The sequence below is a fragment of the Microtus pennsylvanicus genome, chromosome 3 (genome assembly GCF_037038515.1).
Source record: "Microtus pennsylvanicus isolate mMicPen1 chromosome 3, mMicPen1.hap1, whole genome shotgun sequence".
NCBI lineage: Eukaryota > Metazoa > Chordata > Mammalia > Rodentia > Cricetidae > Microtus > Microtus pennsylvanicus.
The window spans coordinates 76,653,989-76,670,765 of NC_134581.1; the positions used below are offsets into that span (position 1 = coordinate 76,653,989).

At 49.4% G+C, this 16,777-nt stretch overlaps 1 protein-coding gene across 5 annotated transcripts; it reads right to left on the reverse strand.

The window, feature by feature from the left end:
- Positions 1-1,452: 1,452 nt before the first annotated feature.
- Positions 1,453-14,854, reverse strand: Hyou1 (hypoxia up-regulated 1). 5 transcript variants are annotated; one of them, XM_075966215.1, is made up of 26 exons: positions 14,782-14,854; positions 13,747-13,844; positions 13,454-13,547; positions 13,216-13,294; positions 12,940-13,094; positions 12,765-12,841; positions 12,279-12,460; positions 11,910-12,025; positions 9,750-9,942; positions 9,474-9,608; positions 9,282-9,364; positions 9,052-9,184; positions 8,704-8,891; positions 8,317-8,455; positions 7,068-7,128; positions 6,828-6,907; positions 6,257-6,442; positions 5,962-6,131; positions 5,779-5,866; positions 5,541-5,663; positions 5,242-5,375; positions 5,050-5,134; positions 4,658-4,898; positions 4,510-4,560; positions 2,956-3,006; positions 1,453-2,837 (listed from the first exon to the last, which is right to left on the reverse strand). In XM_075966215.1, the coding sequence occupies exons 2-26, from the start codon at positions 13,835-13,837 to the stop codon at positions 2,776-2,778; spliced, it is 2,997 nt and encodes a 998-aa protein (XP_075822330.1). In that variant the 5' UTR covers positions 13,838-13,844; positions 14,782-14,854; the 3' UTR covers positions 1,453-2,775. The 5 variants fall into 5 exon arrangements, with proteins under 5 accessions (XP_075822330.1, XP_075822326.1, XP_075822325.1 ...); XM_075966211.1 differs by having other exon boundaries at positions 5,962-6,134; XM_075966210.1 differs by having other exon boundaries at positions 5,962-6,134; positions 14,441-14,797.
- Between the last annotated feature and the right edge of the window lie 1,923 nt (positions 14,855-16,777).

The window sequence follows — 16,777 nt, forward strand, 5'->3', positions numbered from 1 at the left end:
TGCACGCCTTTAATTTCAGCACTCAGGAGGCAGAGGCAGGGGAATCTGAGTTTGAGGCCAGCCTGGTCTACAAAACAAGTTCCAGGACAGCCAGGGCTAAGCAAAGAATCAAGAAACAAAAAGCAAGCTCTAGGGTTGGGGAGGTAACTCAATGTTAGAACACTAGAACATCAGCCTCTAGATTTGATACAGGAGCCTGTGTGTGTGTGTGTGTGTAATGAAGATTTCCTTAGGCATAGTAGTTCAGATGTGTAATTCCAGCACTTGTAAGACAGAGATGGTTAGAAATTAAGAGAACATACTCCAGAGCACCTGAATTTGGTTTCTAGCATCATGTGGGATGGCTCATATCACCTGTAACCGGCCCCTTTGTGTTCATCAGGCATCTGCTCAGGTATATACATAGTCACACATTTACAAATAATTTTTAACTGGGGGTAGAAGGGTGTCTCAGTGGTTAAGAGTGCTATCTAGGAGTACTTTCTTCCAGACAACCTTAATTTGGATAACTGTACCTAGGCTGGGTGGCTTACAATAATCTAACTTCAGCTCCAGGGGATCTAGTACCCTCTTCTGGCTTCCACAAGTACCTGCATGAGCACATGGTATGCAGAGACATTCACACCTATGTATATATGCACATAAATGATTTTTAAAAATTTGGCTTTTATTCAATATGTTAAGACATAATTTAAATAAAAACCAAAAACTTCTCTTTAACAGATGTGAGACATGGGGACAATTAAGTCCCACCCACCTTGTCTGTGTATCACCCCTGTAATTACCACTGATTAACAGATCTAAACAGATTACTTGGGGGAAGTTGCAAACCCACTCCAAAGTTCCAAGAATAATCAAGACTTCTCAACAAATGTTAACACTGTGAAGTTTACCTAATTCCTCTGCATAAATATACATAAACATGCCCATTTCCAAGACATGAAAGCTAGTTGCTGGCATCATTAAACTTCAATTTGGGACTGTACTGCTGTAAAAACAGGGATATTCTCCTAAACGACCATAACACCATAATCACACTCAACACATACACACAAGTCACGAGTGTGTCAGAAACGTAAGCATGTTGCCAGGCAGTGGTAGCGTGCACCTCTGATACCAGCGCTTGGCCCGGGCTGTGGTGGGGCACGCCTTTAATCCCAGCACTCGGCAGGCAGAGGCAGGTGGATCTCTGTGAATTTGAGGCTGGCCTGGTCTACGAGAGCTAGTTTCAGGACAGGCACCAAAGCTTCGGAGAAACCCTGTCTCAGGGTGGGAAAAAACAGTACTAAACAGTATTTGGGAGTCAGAAGCAGGTGGAGCTCTATGTTCGAGGCCAGCTTGGTCTACTGGGCAAGATCTGTAGATGGCCAGAGTTACACAAGAAATCCTGTCCTGAAAATTAAAAATAAAAAAAAAGGAAAAAGGGGGAGTGGGAGAGAAAGCAATACAATCTATAGAAAAGAATATTTTATTGAAACAGTTTCTCAATTAACAATGGAACAAAGTACAATTCGATTCAAACCTGTCCAACCAGCCTGAACTACTAATGAAAGAACTCAAACATACAGGAAGGGGGACTGTGTAGGACCTTTAGGTCCCTCTGCCAATGTGGCAAAAAAAAAAAAAGAAAAAGAGGGGGAGTTGTTAGGGCAGGGGAGAAAAGACAAAATGACTGACATACCAGGTTTGCTTTGCCCCAGGGTGGAGAAGTCCCAGCTCCTGCTACAGGTGCAATACTGGAGGACAGGCACTCTAGACATGGGCATAGGGGTAAGGGGCGTTCCCTCCTAGCAAAGTACGCTGGGAAGCTGAGCCCTGACCCCACTTCTTTACCCACAAAGCCTGCCTGAGAGTGAGGTGGCATTTTTACATTCATACCATGGTCACTCTGTCCCTCAGTCTCGGGAAAGGGGCTCACAGTAGATAGCACGTCTTTTGGTCAGCCCAGGAGAAAGAGAGAAAGAACATGAGAGAAGGGGTAGGTGTCACAGGAACTGGGGATAAGGATGGGGATAAGGATTGCAAGTGCCTGCAGGATACTTGCATCCTTGCCAACCGTGCTACATACTTCCTGGGCCCAACCAAGGGGCGACAGGGCTTTTACATTCTCTCTCCTTCCCCTGGGCAGGGGATTCTCTTACTTGCTCCCTGTTTGCTCTGGCCACCAGGGGTCGCAGGAACCAGAGAATATAGTTACACAGTCCTGATGACTAAAAGCTTCGGGCTAGAAAACTATAGCCCAATCTGTACTGGGAAGGCAAGGACAGAAAGAGCCAAGGAGGAAGGGCAAGGGAGAGAGAAGACACAGGAAAGAAAAGAGGCACTCGGAAACCAGAGGTGGTGACTGAGGCTCTGCAGACACTGGCCCAGACAGGACACTGATTTTGTGGAACAGGAGAGGATGAAAGGATGCTCAGAGAAGACTGGGCATTCTTTAGTGTCCCAAAACATCCTTCCCACTACCAGGTCTCCAACAACTACGGGCAGCCATTATCTAGCTCACTTACCCACAGGCAAATAATTAAGACATAATAGTGATTTTTCCCAAACACAGGGCCAGAGAGTAGGAGACCAGAGGGTGGAGCTGGGGACAGAGCTAGATCCGGTTTCATGGAGCTATTCCAGAAGGACTGCTAAGCAGCCACTCCTGTCCCAGCTAAGAGAAGGAACTGGAGCCCCTAACCGCAGGAGCAAACCCGGCCCCAACCCTGATGTTTAATAAATAGAGGTGGTAGGAGAAGGAGCTGGAGGCAAGTGGGGAGACAAGAGGTGGGGTTATAGTTCGTCATTCTTCAAAGGCCGCTTCTGTCCTGCTGTCTGCTCTTTCTGTTCAGATTCTGTTGGGTGGTGGGGAAAGACAGGGGAGAGAGGATGGGGGCATAAGGCTCAACAGCCAGTTCCTCTTTTTCCATCCAACCCTAACAAGCTGCCCAGTACCCTGTGCTTCATTCTTACCTGCTCCAGGACCTCCTAATTCCAGAGGCTCAGAGTCTGCTGGCTCCGCAGCTGCAGTGTAGAAGAAAAACATCAGTCATAAAGAAGTGAGATGCTAACACAGAGGATACAAACCCAGGTGGTAAATATTATAACACTTGTGAGACACATTTAGGGTCTCTGCCTACTTTTTTTTTTTTTTTTTTTTTTTTTTTTGCTTTTTCGAGACAGGGTTTCTCTGTGGCTTTGGAGCCTGTCCTGGAACTAGCTCTGTAGACCAGGCTGGTCTCGAACTCACAGAGATCCGCCTGCCTCTGCCTCCCGAGTGCTGGGATTAAAGGCGTGCGCCACCATCGCCCGGCCTCTGCCTACTTTTTAAAAAAATTTTATTTACTATTTATGGGTGTTTTGCCTACATGTATGCCTGTGTATTTCATAAGTGCCTCGGAGGCCAGAAGAGGGTCTGGGTCCTCTAGAACTAGAGCTACAGACAGCTGTGAGCCCTCACGTAAGTGCTGGAAATACAAACTGGGTCCTCTGGAAGAGCAGCCAGAACTCTTAAGCACTGAGCCATCTCTCCAGCCCCTCCCCCCTACACTTTTTTTATTTTAAAAATCAGACATATTCACTTTATGTGTGAGTAGTTTGCCTGCAAATATGTATGTCTGTGCACCACACCTATGCTTGATGTCTGCAAAAGACAGGAGAACACTGGAGCCCCTAGAAATGGAGTTACAGATGACTATGAACCATCATGTGGGTGCTGGGAAATGAAGCTGGGTCCTCTGCAAGAGCAACAAGTGTTCTTAACAGCTAAACCATCTCTCAGCAGCTTTGGCTACCATGAAACTCACTAATGTAGGCCAGGCTGGCCTCAAACTGCCTGCATCTGCATGTCCTGTGCTGGGCACCATGCCATGGCCAGCAAATCTTTACTTTAAAAAAAAAAAGTTTTGCCTATGCATATGGAGGCCCAAGGGTGATGCAGCGTTTCTCCCTCACTGCTTCCTACCTTACATACTGAAGCAAGGTCTCTGGCTTGAACCAAAACTAGCAATCCATCTGGATTAGCTAACCAGCCTACTCTAGACAACTGCCTTCTCAATATTCTGGGTAAGTGGGCAATATGCCTGCCTGGCATTTACATAGGTGCTGAGGATTTGAACTCTGATCCTCACGTTGTTTAATTAAACACTTTACCTACTGAGCATCTCCCCAGCATGTCTGTGCCCTTTTTTGTTTTTGTTTTTTTTAAATATTTATTTATTTATTATGTATACAATATTCTGTCTGTGTGTATGCCTGAAGGCCAGAAGAGGGCGCCAGACCTCTTTACAGATGGTTGTGAGCCACCATGTGGTTGCTGGGAATTGAACTCAGGACCTTTGGAAGAGCAGGCAATGCTCTTAACCACTGAGCCATCTCTCCAGCCCCCTTTTTTCTTCCAAAGAAAAAACACAATACTTTTAAAACTAGAGGTCACCCACAGTTCATGGGCTGAGCAGAACCAGACCATGCCTGCCAGTTTGCCTGACTTAAGAAATGTCACATTCCAAACTAGTTTTCCCAACTCACCAGTCTCTTCTTTGTCAGGTTCTAAAATGGGTTTTGCCTCTTCAGTTTGACCTAGAGGGAAACCAAGAGTTAGCAGCAACAGCCCTAGGAGAGATGGGTGGCTTTTCTCTGCCCACAGTACACTGGAGCCAGCACCTTCTCCCCTCACCTGCAGGTGGAATGACCTTCTCCCCCTGGTCACCAGCACTGGCATTGAGGGGAGGTTCTGTCCGTGTGCCATTCTTGTCCTTGGGCCGTGGCCGGGGTTTGGTAAACTTGGCCTTATTGAGCAGATACTGCACCTCACGGTCCAGGGCCATCATCTTGGCCTCAATGTCTTTTGAAAGCAGCACAGGTTTCTCTGTGGCAGGAAGCTTGGCCTGCTCAGCCAGAGTTGCATTCTTCCAGGCCTGTGGTTGAGGCCAGAGAAGACTCAGAACTAGCCAGAGATTTGGCAGGTGTCACTTTCACCCAGTTAAGGCAACTCCTGCTGACTGCAAACCACCCTGCCACCCTCAGCGTCCCAGCTAAAGTGTCCAGTCACACGTTCAGAGTGATTACCCAGGTGTCATTGATGACTTTCTCTAAGGTTGTCATCTCCACCTCAGTGAAGATCTGGTCCATCTCTGGGAGAAGTCGGGCACCCCTAGAAGCCAAAGAGAAGACGGATCAGCCCAGTGCAGAGGGCCCGGGCCAGAGTAAGGAAGCTGACAGAGAGGGAACCACACAAGAAAGGGAGGCAGGAGCACTCACTTGAGGAAGATGTTAGAGTGGTTCAGGAGATTGTCGAGAGCCGAGAGCCGCTCCGGCCATTTCCTGCGCTCTTCCACCCGAAAAAACAACCCCTGGCACAGCTTTCTCAGCTCAGTCAGCTTCTCCTTCAACATCTGATGGACATGAGGAGGAGAAGGAGAATTGAAGTAGTAGCAGGAGCACCCTGGACCCAGGCCTGCATCTTGCTTCATGGCCTGACACCCCAGCTCTTCTCACTCTGGTCCTAGGAGGGAGGCCAGCACTCCCATCTGCCTACCACATCCTAGAGGGCCCCTCACCACAGTGGTGGCTCCAAATCCCTCATCCTCCAGCCAGGTAGAAGCAGCGCTGAGTTTTCCAGAGATCTCCTCCCGCTGTTCCTCAGTGGACACTTCCTGGTACTCAGGTTGGTAGAGCTTGTCCTAGTAAAGAACATAAATCCATATATGGAGTGAGCTTTGGGGCAAGGATCAGAGCCACATACCCCCAAGTGCAAGTTCCGGGAGCAGGGTGTGTTTACTGCCCCCGCCTGCTAACCTGGGTCTCAAAGATAAAAGCTTCCAAGCTGTTGGCGGCTTTCTCCCTTTCCTGCTTTGCTAGGTCTCGGAGGGTCAAGTCCTCAAGTCTGTGGGATGAACAAGACAGGGATGAGGTAGGCTTTGAACGCCCCGCCCTTCCAGGATCACCTTTCCATATCCTGCCCATCTTCGCAGCACTCACTTCTGCACTGAACGGGCCAGCTCATCCTCTGGCAAGTCTGGCAGGTCCAAGACAGCCAGCTCCACACCTATCTCCTCCACCATTTTCTGCTTCCGGGCAGGTTTCTGCTTTTTTTCTTCCTCAGGAGCTGGAGGGACACCCTCAGGCCCTGACTGTCCTTTCTCTTCAGGCTTCTAAGTAGAAAGAGTAGTGATGTCAGGCAAAAATTGGCTGCACCTCCTCCATGGGGCATAAACCAAGCAGCTGCCATTCACTCATCAGCCCCTGGATGGCAGTCTGCCCTGCGGGAGCTCACCTGGGCCTCAGACTTGTCGCTACTTCCTTTGTCATCAGGCTTTTCTCCCTCAGGGGCTGCAGCACCCTTGGGCTCAGGGGGTGGAGGCTGAGAGGTGTCTTCCGCAGGGGCTTCAGTTTCCTCCTTAAGCTCCGTCTGCTCTCCAGGTTCTTCCTTGCTTCCCTCAGTAGGGCTCTCCTCTTCCTCCTGGGAGATAATTACAGAAACCCCAGAGGTTATATATACTACTAACTCAGCCTATGGCCATATTTAGCCTTGACCATATCAGCTCCTTTGCTTGGGGACAAGCAGATGGTACCTGTGTGTGCAGTCAGGGGTTGTTGGAATTTGCAGAAATATAGGTCAACAAAGGGATGGTAGGCAAGAATGAGAATTAAGCCTTGGGATCTGGTAATAGCTTTAAGTCTATGGAAGCAGGAGTAGATCAACCTGCCACAGGCTGAGTAAAGACAAGATGGGGACCAGTGAGGTCCTCTCAAGTCCAGGAAACTGGAAAACCACCAGATTCTGCTTCTGTCTACATTAATCCAACCCAACCCCCTCTCTATTCCCCATGCTTCTCTACCCTTACCTGTACAGCATCAGTACCATTCTCTTTGGCATCTGATGAGGTACCACCTCCAAACAGGCTGGAAATGGTGTTGCCAAGTTCTAGGAGGAAGGAAGTCCAGAGGTTTATGAGAAAAATCAAGCAGTGAACCCACTTCCCATCAACATCAATGCCATCACCTCCCCTAAGCACACATGTATGTTTACTTTTGCTTGCTCACGCACACTTGCATGCACAGACAGGAGCCCGTTTGCATCTTACTGGTAAGAGTAGATTCTTCCTCTGGGTTGTCCTCCACCAAGGTCTCAAATACAGACTCCACCTATTTTGAAATAGGTTCAAAATAAAGAACTGCCTATCAACCCACACTGTCTCGCAAGCACATTGCTTGTGCATACACTAGGAATACAAAATGACTTGCAGCTGTGGCGGACTGCTGTCCCACCTTCTAGGACTCCTGGATAGCCACAACCCCTGTGAGTGCCGGCACTCTCGGGACAGGCTCACTGCTCTCCTTATAGCCGTCCATGTCTCTACTAGAACACAGTCTCCCAGTGTGCCAGAAGGTATTAATTCAAAGTTACTCTTTAGAAATGGGCTCATCTGGGGGGCTGAAGAACTGGCTCAGCAGCTAACAACATGGCTGATTTTCCAGAGAACCCAGGTTTACTCCCAGCACTGCATGGTTGCTCTCACTCCAGTTCCAGAGGATCTGACACCCTCTTCAGTTCTCCTTGGGCACCAGGCACACATATGATGCAGATATGTGCATGGAAAATACCCATACATATTTTGTTTTTTTTCTGGGATGGCAAAATGGCTTAGCAGGTAAAGGGTGCTTACTCTCATCAAAAGGTAAAAGGAAGAAAACCAACTCATTTCCTCTGGCCTCTATGTGTGCTGTAGTCTACTTCCACCCCACACTCAATCATATATACATATACTCAAAAAATTTATCTCTGCGAGTTCGAGGCCAGCCTGGGCTACAAGAGCTAGTTCCAGGACAGGCTCTAAAGCTACAGAGAAACCCTGTCTCGAACAACAAAAAAAATTAAGGGGGTTGGACAGATAGCTCAACAGTTAAGAGCACTAGCACAGATGTACATGTAGGCAAAACACATAATTATTAAAAAAAAAATCTGTGCTGGGCAGTGGCAGCCCACACCTTTAATCCTAGCACTCAGGAGGCAGAGGCAGGTTTATCTCTGTGAGATTGGTCTACAAAGCAAAATCCAGGACAGGCTCCAAAACTATTTGGAGAAACCCTGTCTCGAAAAACAAAACAAAGCCAAAAAAAAGTTCTGTATGTCCCTTTTATCAAGTTAAAGCGACCACCAACACTTGCTGACCACAAAGAGCCCCATTGTTTCACTGTGTTTAAAGCCAAGACTCATTAGATCTGCTCCCAAAATGCTTTGTGCTTATCCATCCTCTGAAACCCTCTCTGGGAGGGCTGGGAGGGCCAGGGTTCACCATCCCTACCCTGATAAGGGTTCTCTTTTGCTCTCACCCTGTCTAAACTGAGCACCCCACTCTCATCCAGGTTAAAGTGGGCCTTGATGCCTTTGGACTCATAGTCGGGATATTTCTTGAAGCTCTCTCCCACACCTTTTAGCTTCACTGTGGTCAGATTCTGAGAGCCAAATACCCTGGTTGGGAAGGAAAAGAAGAGTTTGAGGAGACCCACCTGCCCCAACCCCAAACACATGCTCTGCTGGCAGGAGATGTCAGGGGGACACTCAGAAGGATGGACCCTCTCTCTAAGGCAGGCTGTTCACAACCTGACCCTAATCCACCTTCAGCCCTCTAAACCCCGCACTCTCCTCCCCTCCTCAGGTCAGTCATCCAATAGGCACACCTCCCACACTCCCTGCGCCATCCTGCCCCCGCCCCTCACCGAAGATCCTCAGGCCCCAGGAAGCCCAGGTCACCGTAGTTGATGTGAAAGTTGAAATCGTGGCTGTAGCGGTTAAAGGTGATGACTTTGCGCTGAGGGTAGGGTCCCATCCGGGAGAAGAGCACACGTTTATTGTGCTTCAGGCTTCGAACCCCAGGCTCCTCCTCCACCTCCCTTGTGAACTCCACCTACACACCAGGAAAGAGAAGGTACAATGGAGAGCCAGGGAAGATTCTGTGGTAGGAGTGAGGGCATGAGATCTCTCGGTATTAAGAAAAGGGGCAGGTTGAGGTGAACAGAGATCTCACTTGGAGAAGCAATGGGAATAGGCCCCATGGCCAAGCTTACCAGGATGGGGTAGATGACAGCATCACGCACAACAAACGGCTTCACCTTGAAGGCTTTGCTGAGTGCCGCTGCCTGGTACACAGCCCCCATGGCGGCTGCTTCATCTGCATTGATATTCTTTCCTAGTTCCTCCCTAGGAGACCCAAGCCTTAGCATTATCCGACCGGGAGGGAATGTCCCCAGCCTACAGCTAGGCAGAACTCCATGCCTAGCTCCCACACAGTACTCACTTGCCCACAGCCTTCAGCAGCACCTCTTGAACTTTGGGAACACGAGTGGCCCCACCCACCAGGATCACTTGCTCAATTTCATCCTGCAGAAGGGGAAGGCGAGATGCAGGAGTGAATGCCCGGCTCAGAACTGGCCCTTCCCTCTGACACCCTGTGGGTCCCTCACGTGCTCAGCCTCCCTCAGGCACTCACCAAGCTCATCTCGGCACTCTGGAGGGCCTGCTGCACAGGCCCAGGCACTCTTTCAAACAAGTCTGCACACAACTCCTCAAACTCCACTCGAGTTACTTTCGCCTTGAAGTCCACGTCATCCATCAAGCCCTCAATCTGTGGGAAGAAGAACCTGTTGAGAGGTTCTGACCAGATCCTACCTCTGGGCAAAAGATGACAAAATTCAAGAAGAAAGGCCCAACACCCTTGTGGAGAAGATCCCCAGGCCTGCCCTCCACTAGGCTCCCATGCGGGCACCTGTGCCATGTGGTCTGCATTGGCACTCAAGACGGTTTTAAGACGATTGGCTTCCCGAAGCAGTTTGGCCATGGCACGTGGGTTTTCCCGAACATCCTTGGCTTTCTGGCCCTTGCGTTGCTCATTGAAGAGCCTAGCCAGGTGTTCTCGCAGCCGAAGCTCCATCTCTAAGCCACCCAGAGTGCGATCAAACCTGTTCAAGAAAGGGAGCAGGTAAAGTGTAAGAACGTAGAGGGTCCTCCCACTGGCACAAGAGACAACAGCACTGAGCCTGCAGGCTCTCAATAGCACAAATAGCAGCTCAGAGTAGCTCATCTGCCTGTTCAGTCAGTGTGCTGAGCATCAACTATTTGAATGTAGGTGGGAAAAGGAGGAGAGGGGCCTGAAGTCAAGGAGTTTATAATCAAAATATGAATAACCTCCCAAATGTGAAAACATACACATGTTTTAAAAAAGAAGCACCATAGCCAGGCAGTAGTGGCATACACCTTTAATCCCAGCACTTGGATGACAGAGGTAGGAGAATCTTTGAGTTCGAGGCTAGCCTGGTCTACCAGAGCTAGTTCCAGGACAGGCTCCAAAGCTACAGAGAAAACCTATCTCGAAAAACCAAAAACAGAAAAAAGAAAGAAGAAAAAAAAAAGCACCCAGCATTAGGGAAGCAGAGGTAGATTTCTGTGAGTTTGAGGCTATTTTGCTCTATGTACAGACTTCCCAGGATAACCAGGATTAAATAGTGAAACCTTGTCTCAAAATGAATGAAGAAAGGCAGATGAAGCTAGTGGAACACACAGGAAGTCTGCACTACTCAGAACAGTCAGGGGAACCTTCCTTGATGCAGTACACTGGAACTGAAACCTCAAGAAGAGCTGGAGTGGATTAGGTAGAGAAGAGAGTGAAAAGACTGGCCGGCAGTGGTAGCACACGCCTTTAATCCTAGAACACTGGAGACAGAGGCAGGCAATCTCTGAGTAGAGTTCCTGGTCTACAAAAGGAGTTCCAAGACAGTCAACAACTGTTACACAGAAAAACCCTGTCTTGAAAAACCAAAAATAAAAGTTAAAAACAACAACAATAATAATAATAAGAGTGAAGAACATTCTATACAGAATAGTTTTGCTAAAGATCCCAAGACAGGAAATAGGGGGGAATGTAAGAATAAAAGGAGCAAAATAAAATAATAATAATAATAGGAGCCAGGCATCATGGCTCATTGTCTTCAAGCCAAGCACTTGAGAGACGGAGGCAGAGGCAGGCAGAGCTCCGTGAGTTCAGGGCCAGCCTGGTTTGCATAGAGATTCCAAACAGCTAGAGCCATGTAGTGAGAGCACCTCCAAAAAAGAGTAAAAGAGCTCAGGTACAGTTGCAGGAGGCAGGGCTCAAAGAGGCAGAGAGGGCACTGAAGAAATGGATTACTACTATCATATCGGTATTTCATTTATTCCTCTCTTCAGTGGTGCTGTGGATGGAGACCAGGGCCCATAAGCACTAGCTGAACAGCGAGGAGCTGAAAAAGGGGGTTCTAGGAGAGAGGCTTTGTGTTTTTCATACATGGTCTCATAAATTCTAGGTTGGCCAGGACATCATAAATAGCTAAAGGTGATTTTCAGTTTCTGAACCTCCTGCCTCCACCTCCCGGTGCCAGGATTACACCGCCAAGCCTTCTTTAGGAATGGTTTATTATTATTATTATTTTGTTTTTTAAATTCTGTAGGTCAAGAGACAGACGCAGGACTATCAGAAGTTTTTGACAAACCTGGATAACACAGTAAATTCCAGGAATATACAGTTTGGTAGCAGAATGCCTATGTAGCACATGTGAGACCCTAAGTTCAACCTCAGTAAGAAGAAAGACAGATAATGACAGTGATACAGATAACCTCAATATGTCGAGAAAGCCGAGAAGCAGGTTGCACCTGACACTCAACCTCGCATGCACTCTCGTGGGTTTCCTTAGAAAACATTCAGCAGGAAGCTCCCTGCTTTTCAAACTCCCTAAAGTGTCCCCTTCTCTCTCCTGCTTCCACTTCCTCTTTGAGAGCAGCCGCCTCCCATGGCAGGCAGCGGATGCTATATCCAGGAAGTGTGTTCCTTCGGGGAGCAGAAGAAAAGCACCTGAGATCCAGGCAGAAAGCAAACCCTAAAGTCTTAGTAACTTACCCCACACCCCGGATCTGCAGCTGTGGTTGCATCCCAGCCTCCTTAGTCTTCACTGTTTGGTAGGTGACAATGGTGCACACGGTGCTGCCTGAGCCCATGTCATAGAACATGACATTCTGTGGAGACACCAAGGGCACTGTCAAGGGAACTTTATCAAACGTAGGCTGCCTGTCCCCCTGCCTACCTGAAAACAAAGAACTATCGCCTTTTACCATAAAGCCGACCAACTCCAATGGGGACTGGAAGGAGGCAACTGCCACACTTTGCCAAGGGAAGGCCATGCAAACGAGATGCAAAGCAGGTCGAGGACCCTCTATGCTCAGCTGAGCATCCTGTGTATCCAGTGCTCAGGAGGCCTCCTTGGCTCACCTGTGCAGTGGAATTGATATCTTTCTGGCGGAAGACACCATAGCTGAGGGCAGTGGCAGTGTTGTCATTGATGAGCTGCAGCACTTTGAGACCAGCCATTCGAGCAGCCTGCAGCACGGCTCGGCGCTCGGCCTGGTTGAAAAAGGCTGGCACGGTGATCACCGCATCCTTAATGGGTTGTTCTACAGAGGACAAAAGATCAGGCTCTCAGCAACTCCAAACCTCAGACCAGGGCTTCCAGACTTAGTGCAACGGACTCTGAGGCACGGAATTCTCTCTGGCTGGGGCTGATCTTGTACATGAGGGTGTTTACTGGCCTCCTTGCCCTCTACATACTAGATGCCCATAGCTCATCTCCTGTTTGTGACAGCCAAATGTATCTTCACGCAAGAGGTCAACTTTCACTAAGAGATAAAAGTGTCCCTACTTGACAGTCAGTGCAGATTTTGGGGACCTCGCTGCCACTGACCCCACCTTGATACTCACCTGCAAAATCTTCAGCCAAGGACCGGGAGTAGTTAAGAACCATGCCCAACACCTCCTCAGGGGAGAACTGCAGCTCCCTGGAGAGAGGAGTTGAGCAAGACCACTAGTCATGAACACATGCCAGTAAGGAGCCCAAGAGGGCTACTGAGCCCACCTTCCCCCACTAGACACTCACGGACTGATCTGGAAGCGTACAGTCTGCCTCTGTGGGTCAATGTTTAGCTCGTGTTCTGGGAAACGGTCCCGATAAAGGGCCACATGAGGGTTATCTGCCTGCTTTCCTAAGAGGTGCTGAAAATAACGGAGTGTAGCCTTTGGGTTCTTGATGGCCTGAAAGAAGACCCAGCAGGTTCTTAGGCCCAATCCCAGCTTAGCCTGCCTCTTACATCATAGAAATAGACAAGAGACCAGCCTCCAGAAGAGCCAACCCGGAGCTGGGGCTGCTACTCACCATGGCTGCTGCACTGTCACCTAAAAACCTTTCATTTTCTTTCAAGGTCACAGTCACTGGAGTTTTCCTCCGAGATTCCCTAAAAAAAAAAAAAGAAAGAAAAAAAAAAAAAGAAAAAAGAAAAGCATCATTAGCCTAGCTTCCTGCAGCCTCAAGATCTCACAGTGGGCTCAGCCACCCACGTCTGTTTTGGACACTACAAATTACACACACACCCTCGACACAGATCTGTCCTTACTTGTTCAATACAATCTCCATGGGCACTCCAGGCTTGACAATGGCCACCTTCATGGATTCACTGCCCAGGTCCACAGACATCACAGCCAATGTGTCTGAAGGGAAAATAGAAAAGTACACTTATCTGTTTAGCTCTCTGCTTCCCATACCTTCCTGGGTTAAATCAAATAAAGCAGTCTATGATCTAGACAGAAAGATGGCAAAGACAAAGAAAAGAGCCTAGCTCTGGCAACCCTACACACTCGAGTGGGCACCTCAGGCCCTCTTCTTTTGATCCCTTTGCCAGGTACATACCGCTCAGTGCCAACAGGTCCGCCAAGAGGACAGCCACCAAGGCCCAGCAGGGAAGCCTCCTTGGCCTCTGCCTTCTTACTGTGGCTGCCATCGTGAACCTTGCAGAGAAGGGAAAACACTTGTAACTGGATGCCGAGTGAAGAAGGAAAACCACATCCCAGAACAGACAAGCTCTAAGATTCCTATCTGTGGCACTTGAGGCTAAAGGCAAAGCAGCGTGGACTCCTCCCCTCCCCTTCCGAGGAGTTTCAGTCATTCTACACATCCTCCCGAGTGTCCCACATTTGGGCCTAGGCAAAAGGGCCCCGATGCTTAGCTCCACGACATCATTAGACAGACAAATAGGAAGGAGACTTGACCTTCTTTCCGTCCATGCAAAGGCAAGTAACTGGCGCACCACAGCACTGTGCGCGCTGTCACACACCTGGAACTGGGCCAGGGACCCTCGAAACCTGCTCAACTACCTCACACCTGGACCTCCCCTGGTGGTGGGGAAAGCCAGGCTGAACCTGCACAGGAACTGGAAGGTGATGACGTTGGGGATGGCTGGCATGGAAGGGCATGTCCCCTCCTCAGCATCCCTTGAGTACTGCCCGGCCCACCCTCCTTGTCCATCCCACTCCTGGGCCCCGCTGCCCACGCTGACGCGGTACGAGCTAAGGTTACCGGCCGCGAGTGTTCACCTAAACCTCACCTGACGAAGGTAGAAGATCCCACTCCCGGAAATGGATTCGGCCCACCCCGAGAGCGAGGGGCCAGCCCAGCGACGGAACTGCAGGGCCGAAGGCACCGGTATCCGTACGGCCCTCACTCCCGCTACCGGCCCGCCCCCGAAGCTAGCACGCTGCCTCCCCTAGGAGCCGCGGCCCGGATGCTGCTCCATCCTCACCCCCGCTCCCTCTGGCCTTCAGCTCCTGTGTCCCTCGCTCCAGGATCAACGCGGCGCGGACGTATCCACACGGCCAACAGCACGACCCTAACCCCAGGCCCTTCGCAACTCCCCTCCGTTTGCAAACTGTTACAGTAGCCACCAACCTCTCCGCGGCGTCTCGCGCACCAGCCGGCCCCGGACGCGGCGCAAGCTCATTGGCGCCTCCGCTGCCCGGCCCTGCGCCGCACACCTGGCCCCACCCCTGCGGCCCGGCGCGCGTCTCCATTGGTCCACGTGGGAAGCCCGCCCCCTCCATGGCCCCGCCCCCGAAGCGGCCGCGGGGCCTCAGTACCAGTTGGAACAAAACCGCCGGCGCCGGCCGCTGATTGGACCACGTCACGGTTCGCGGCCGGGTCGCTTCTCGTGGGCCGTGTGCCAGCCCCAGTGCTAGACTCTTCGGTGGGGCGGCCCGCGGAACCCCGCGTGCGAGCCGGTGCTGGCGGAGGGTTCGGTCCTCTTGGAGTCACCCGGGGCGTCGGCGCGAAGGACTGGAACTGCGCTGCACTCGCTGCGGCGATGCGGAAGAGGCGCGTGCGTTGGGGGCTCTAAACTGCCCTGGGCTTTGGCTAGACACCAGGGGACCGCTGCTTTACTCCAACCTTCCTGTTTCATTGAGGAAACCTAAGCCACAAAAATGATGTTCGCTGATGGGCCGGAGATAAATCGTGTTTGTGACAGAACTTGGCTTTAACTCTGAACCCCATTAGTAGGAGAGACGATATTCCAAACTAAAACAGGGATTTAGTTGATTACATCATCTACATCATCCTTCTGGGTATTCCTGTTCCATTAAGTATTGTATTTTCCTTTCGGTTTAACTAGTGGGGTCGTAGAATTAAAGTTCTAATGTACCCATCTCCCCAGCTATTTTCACTCCTCATTTCCCTTTCTAGTTATGGTCCCATGAAAATGTGGTCCTTGGAGAGTGCACAAACTTTACAGCATCTATCCAAAAAACCAGTATCAGGTGTAATTAGAAATACAGGGGCTGGAGAGATGGCTCAGCAGTTAAGAGCACTGAGTGCTCTTCAGAGGTCCCGGGTTCAATTCCTAGCGGCAACTAACAACTGACTCCAAGAATTGATACACACAGACATACATGCGGGCAAAACACCAATCACATAAAAGTAAATAGTAAATAAATTTTAAAAAACAAATAGAAATACGACTGGTGGTACACGCCTTTAATCCCAGCACTCGGGAGGCAGAGATCAATCTCTGTGAGTTAAAGGCCAGCCTGGTTGGTCTTACAAAGTGAGTTCCAGGACAGCTAGAGCTATTAAACAGAGAAACCCTATCTCGAAAAAACAAAAATAAAGAAATTAAAAATACAGAGATCTTTGCTTAAAGGTTGGCTCTCCTCACTAAATTAGTACTGGTGTCTGCGCAGGTCTTTTTCATGCTGTGACTCTTTGGTTTGTTTTCCTTCGGTTCTAGAAATAGAACCCTGGTGCCAGTTCTGTCATTGCCAGACTTGGCAAAAATCTGAGCCTTGTCTGTTCTCTCTACGGTTTCATGATGCTTAAGAGCTGAGAGTCTGGTGTCTGTGTTAGGGAAATCCTTGGTATTGCTATAGGGCAGTCTATTTCTTTTTAGGAATGGTTCGAGGCTGGGAAAGTAGGTCAGGATACAGCTCTTGCCAGGCACACTTGAAGCTCTGGATTCCTTCAACAGCACCATTCAATAAATAAATAAATAAATAAATAAATAAACAAACGGTATTCAGGTGATATAAAAAATAGAAACAAAGAGACCTTAGACCTTTGCTTAAAGTTGTAACAGTGTAATCACACTAAACACAGAGATGCAATCTTGGAAAGTTTCCTAGATAAAAGTAAATCCCTTGACATCAACCACAACCTCCCACTCTCGTCAGTAGTATAAGTAACGCGATTTCACTGTGTAGCTTTGGCTGTGCTAGAACTGGATCTGTAGACCAGCTGGTCTCAAATTCGGAGATCCACCTGCCCCGCTCCCTCCTGAATGCTGGGATTAAAGGCATGAGCTACCACTGCCTGGCACTATTTTTCAACTCAGAGACTTTTCCATGTTGGTGGGAGTCACCTCATTGTTACTACTGTACAACATTGCATAATGTGG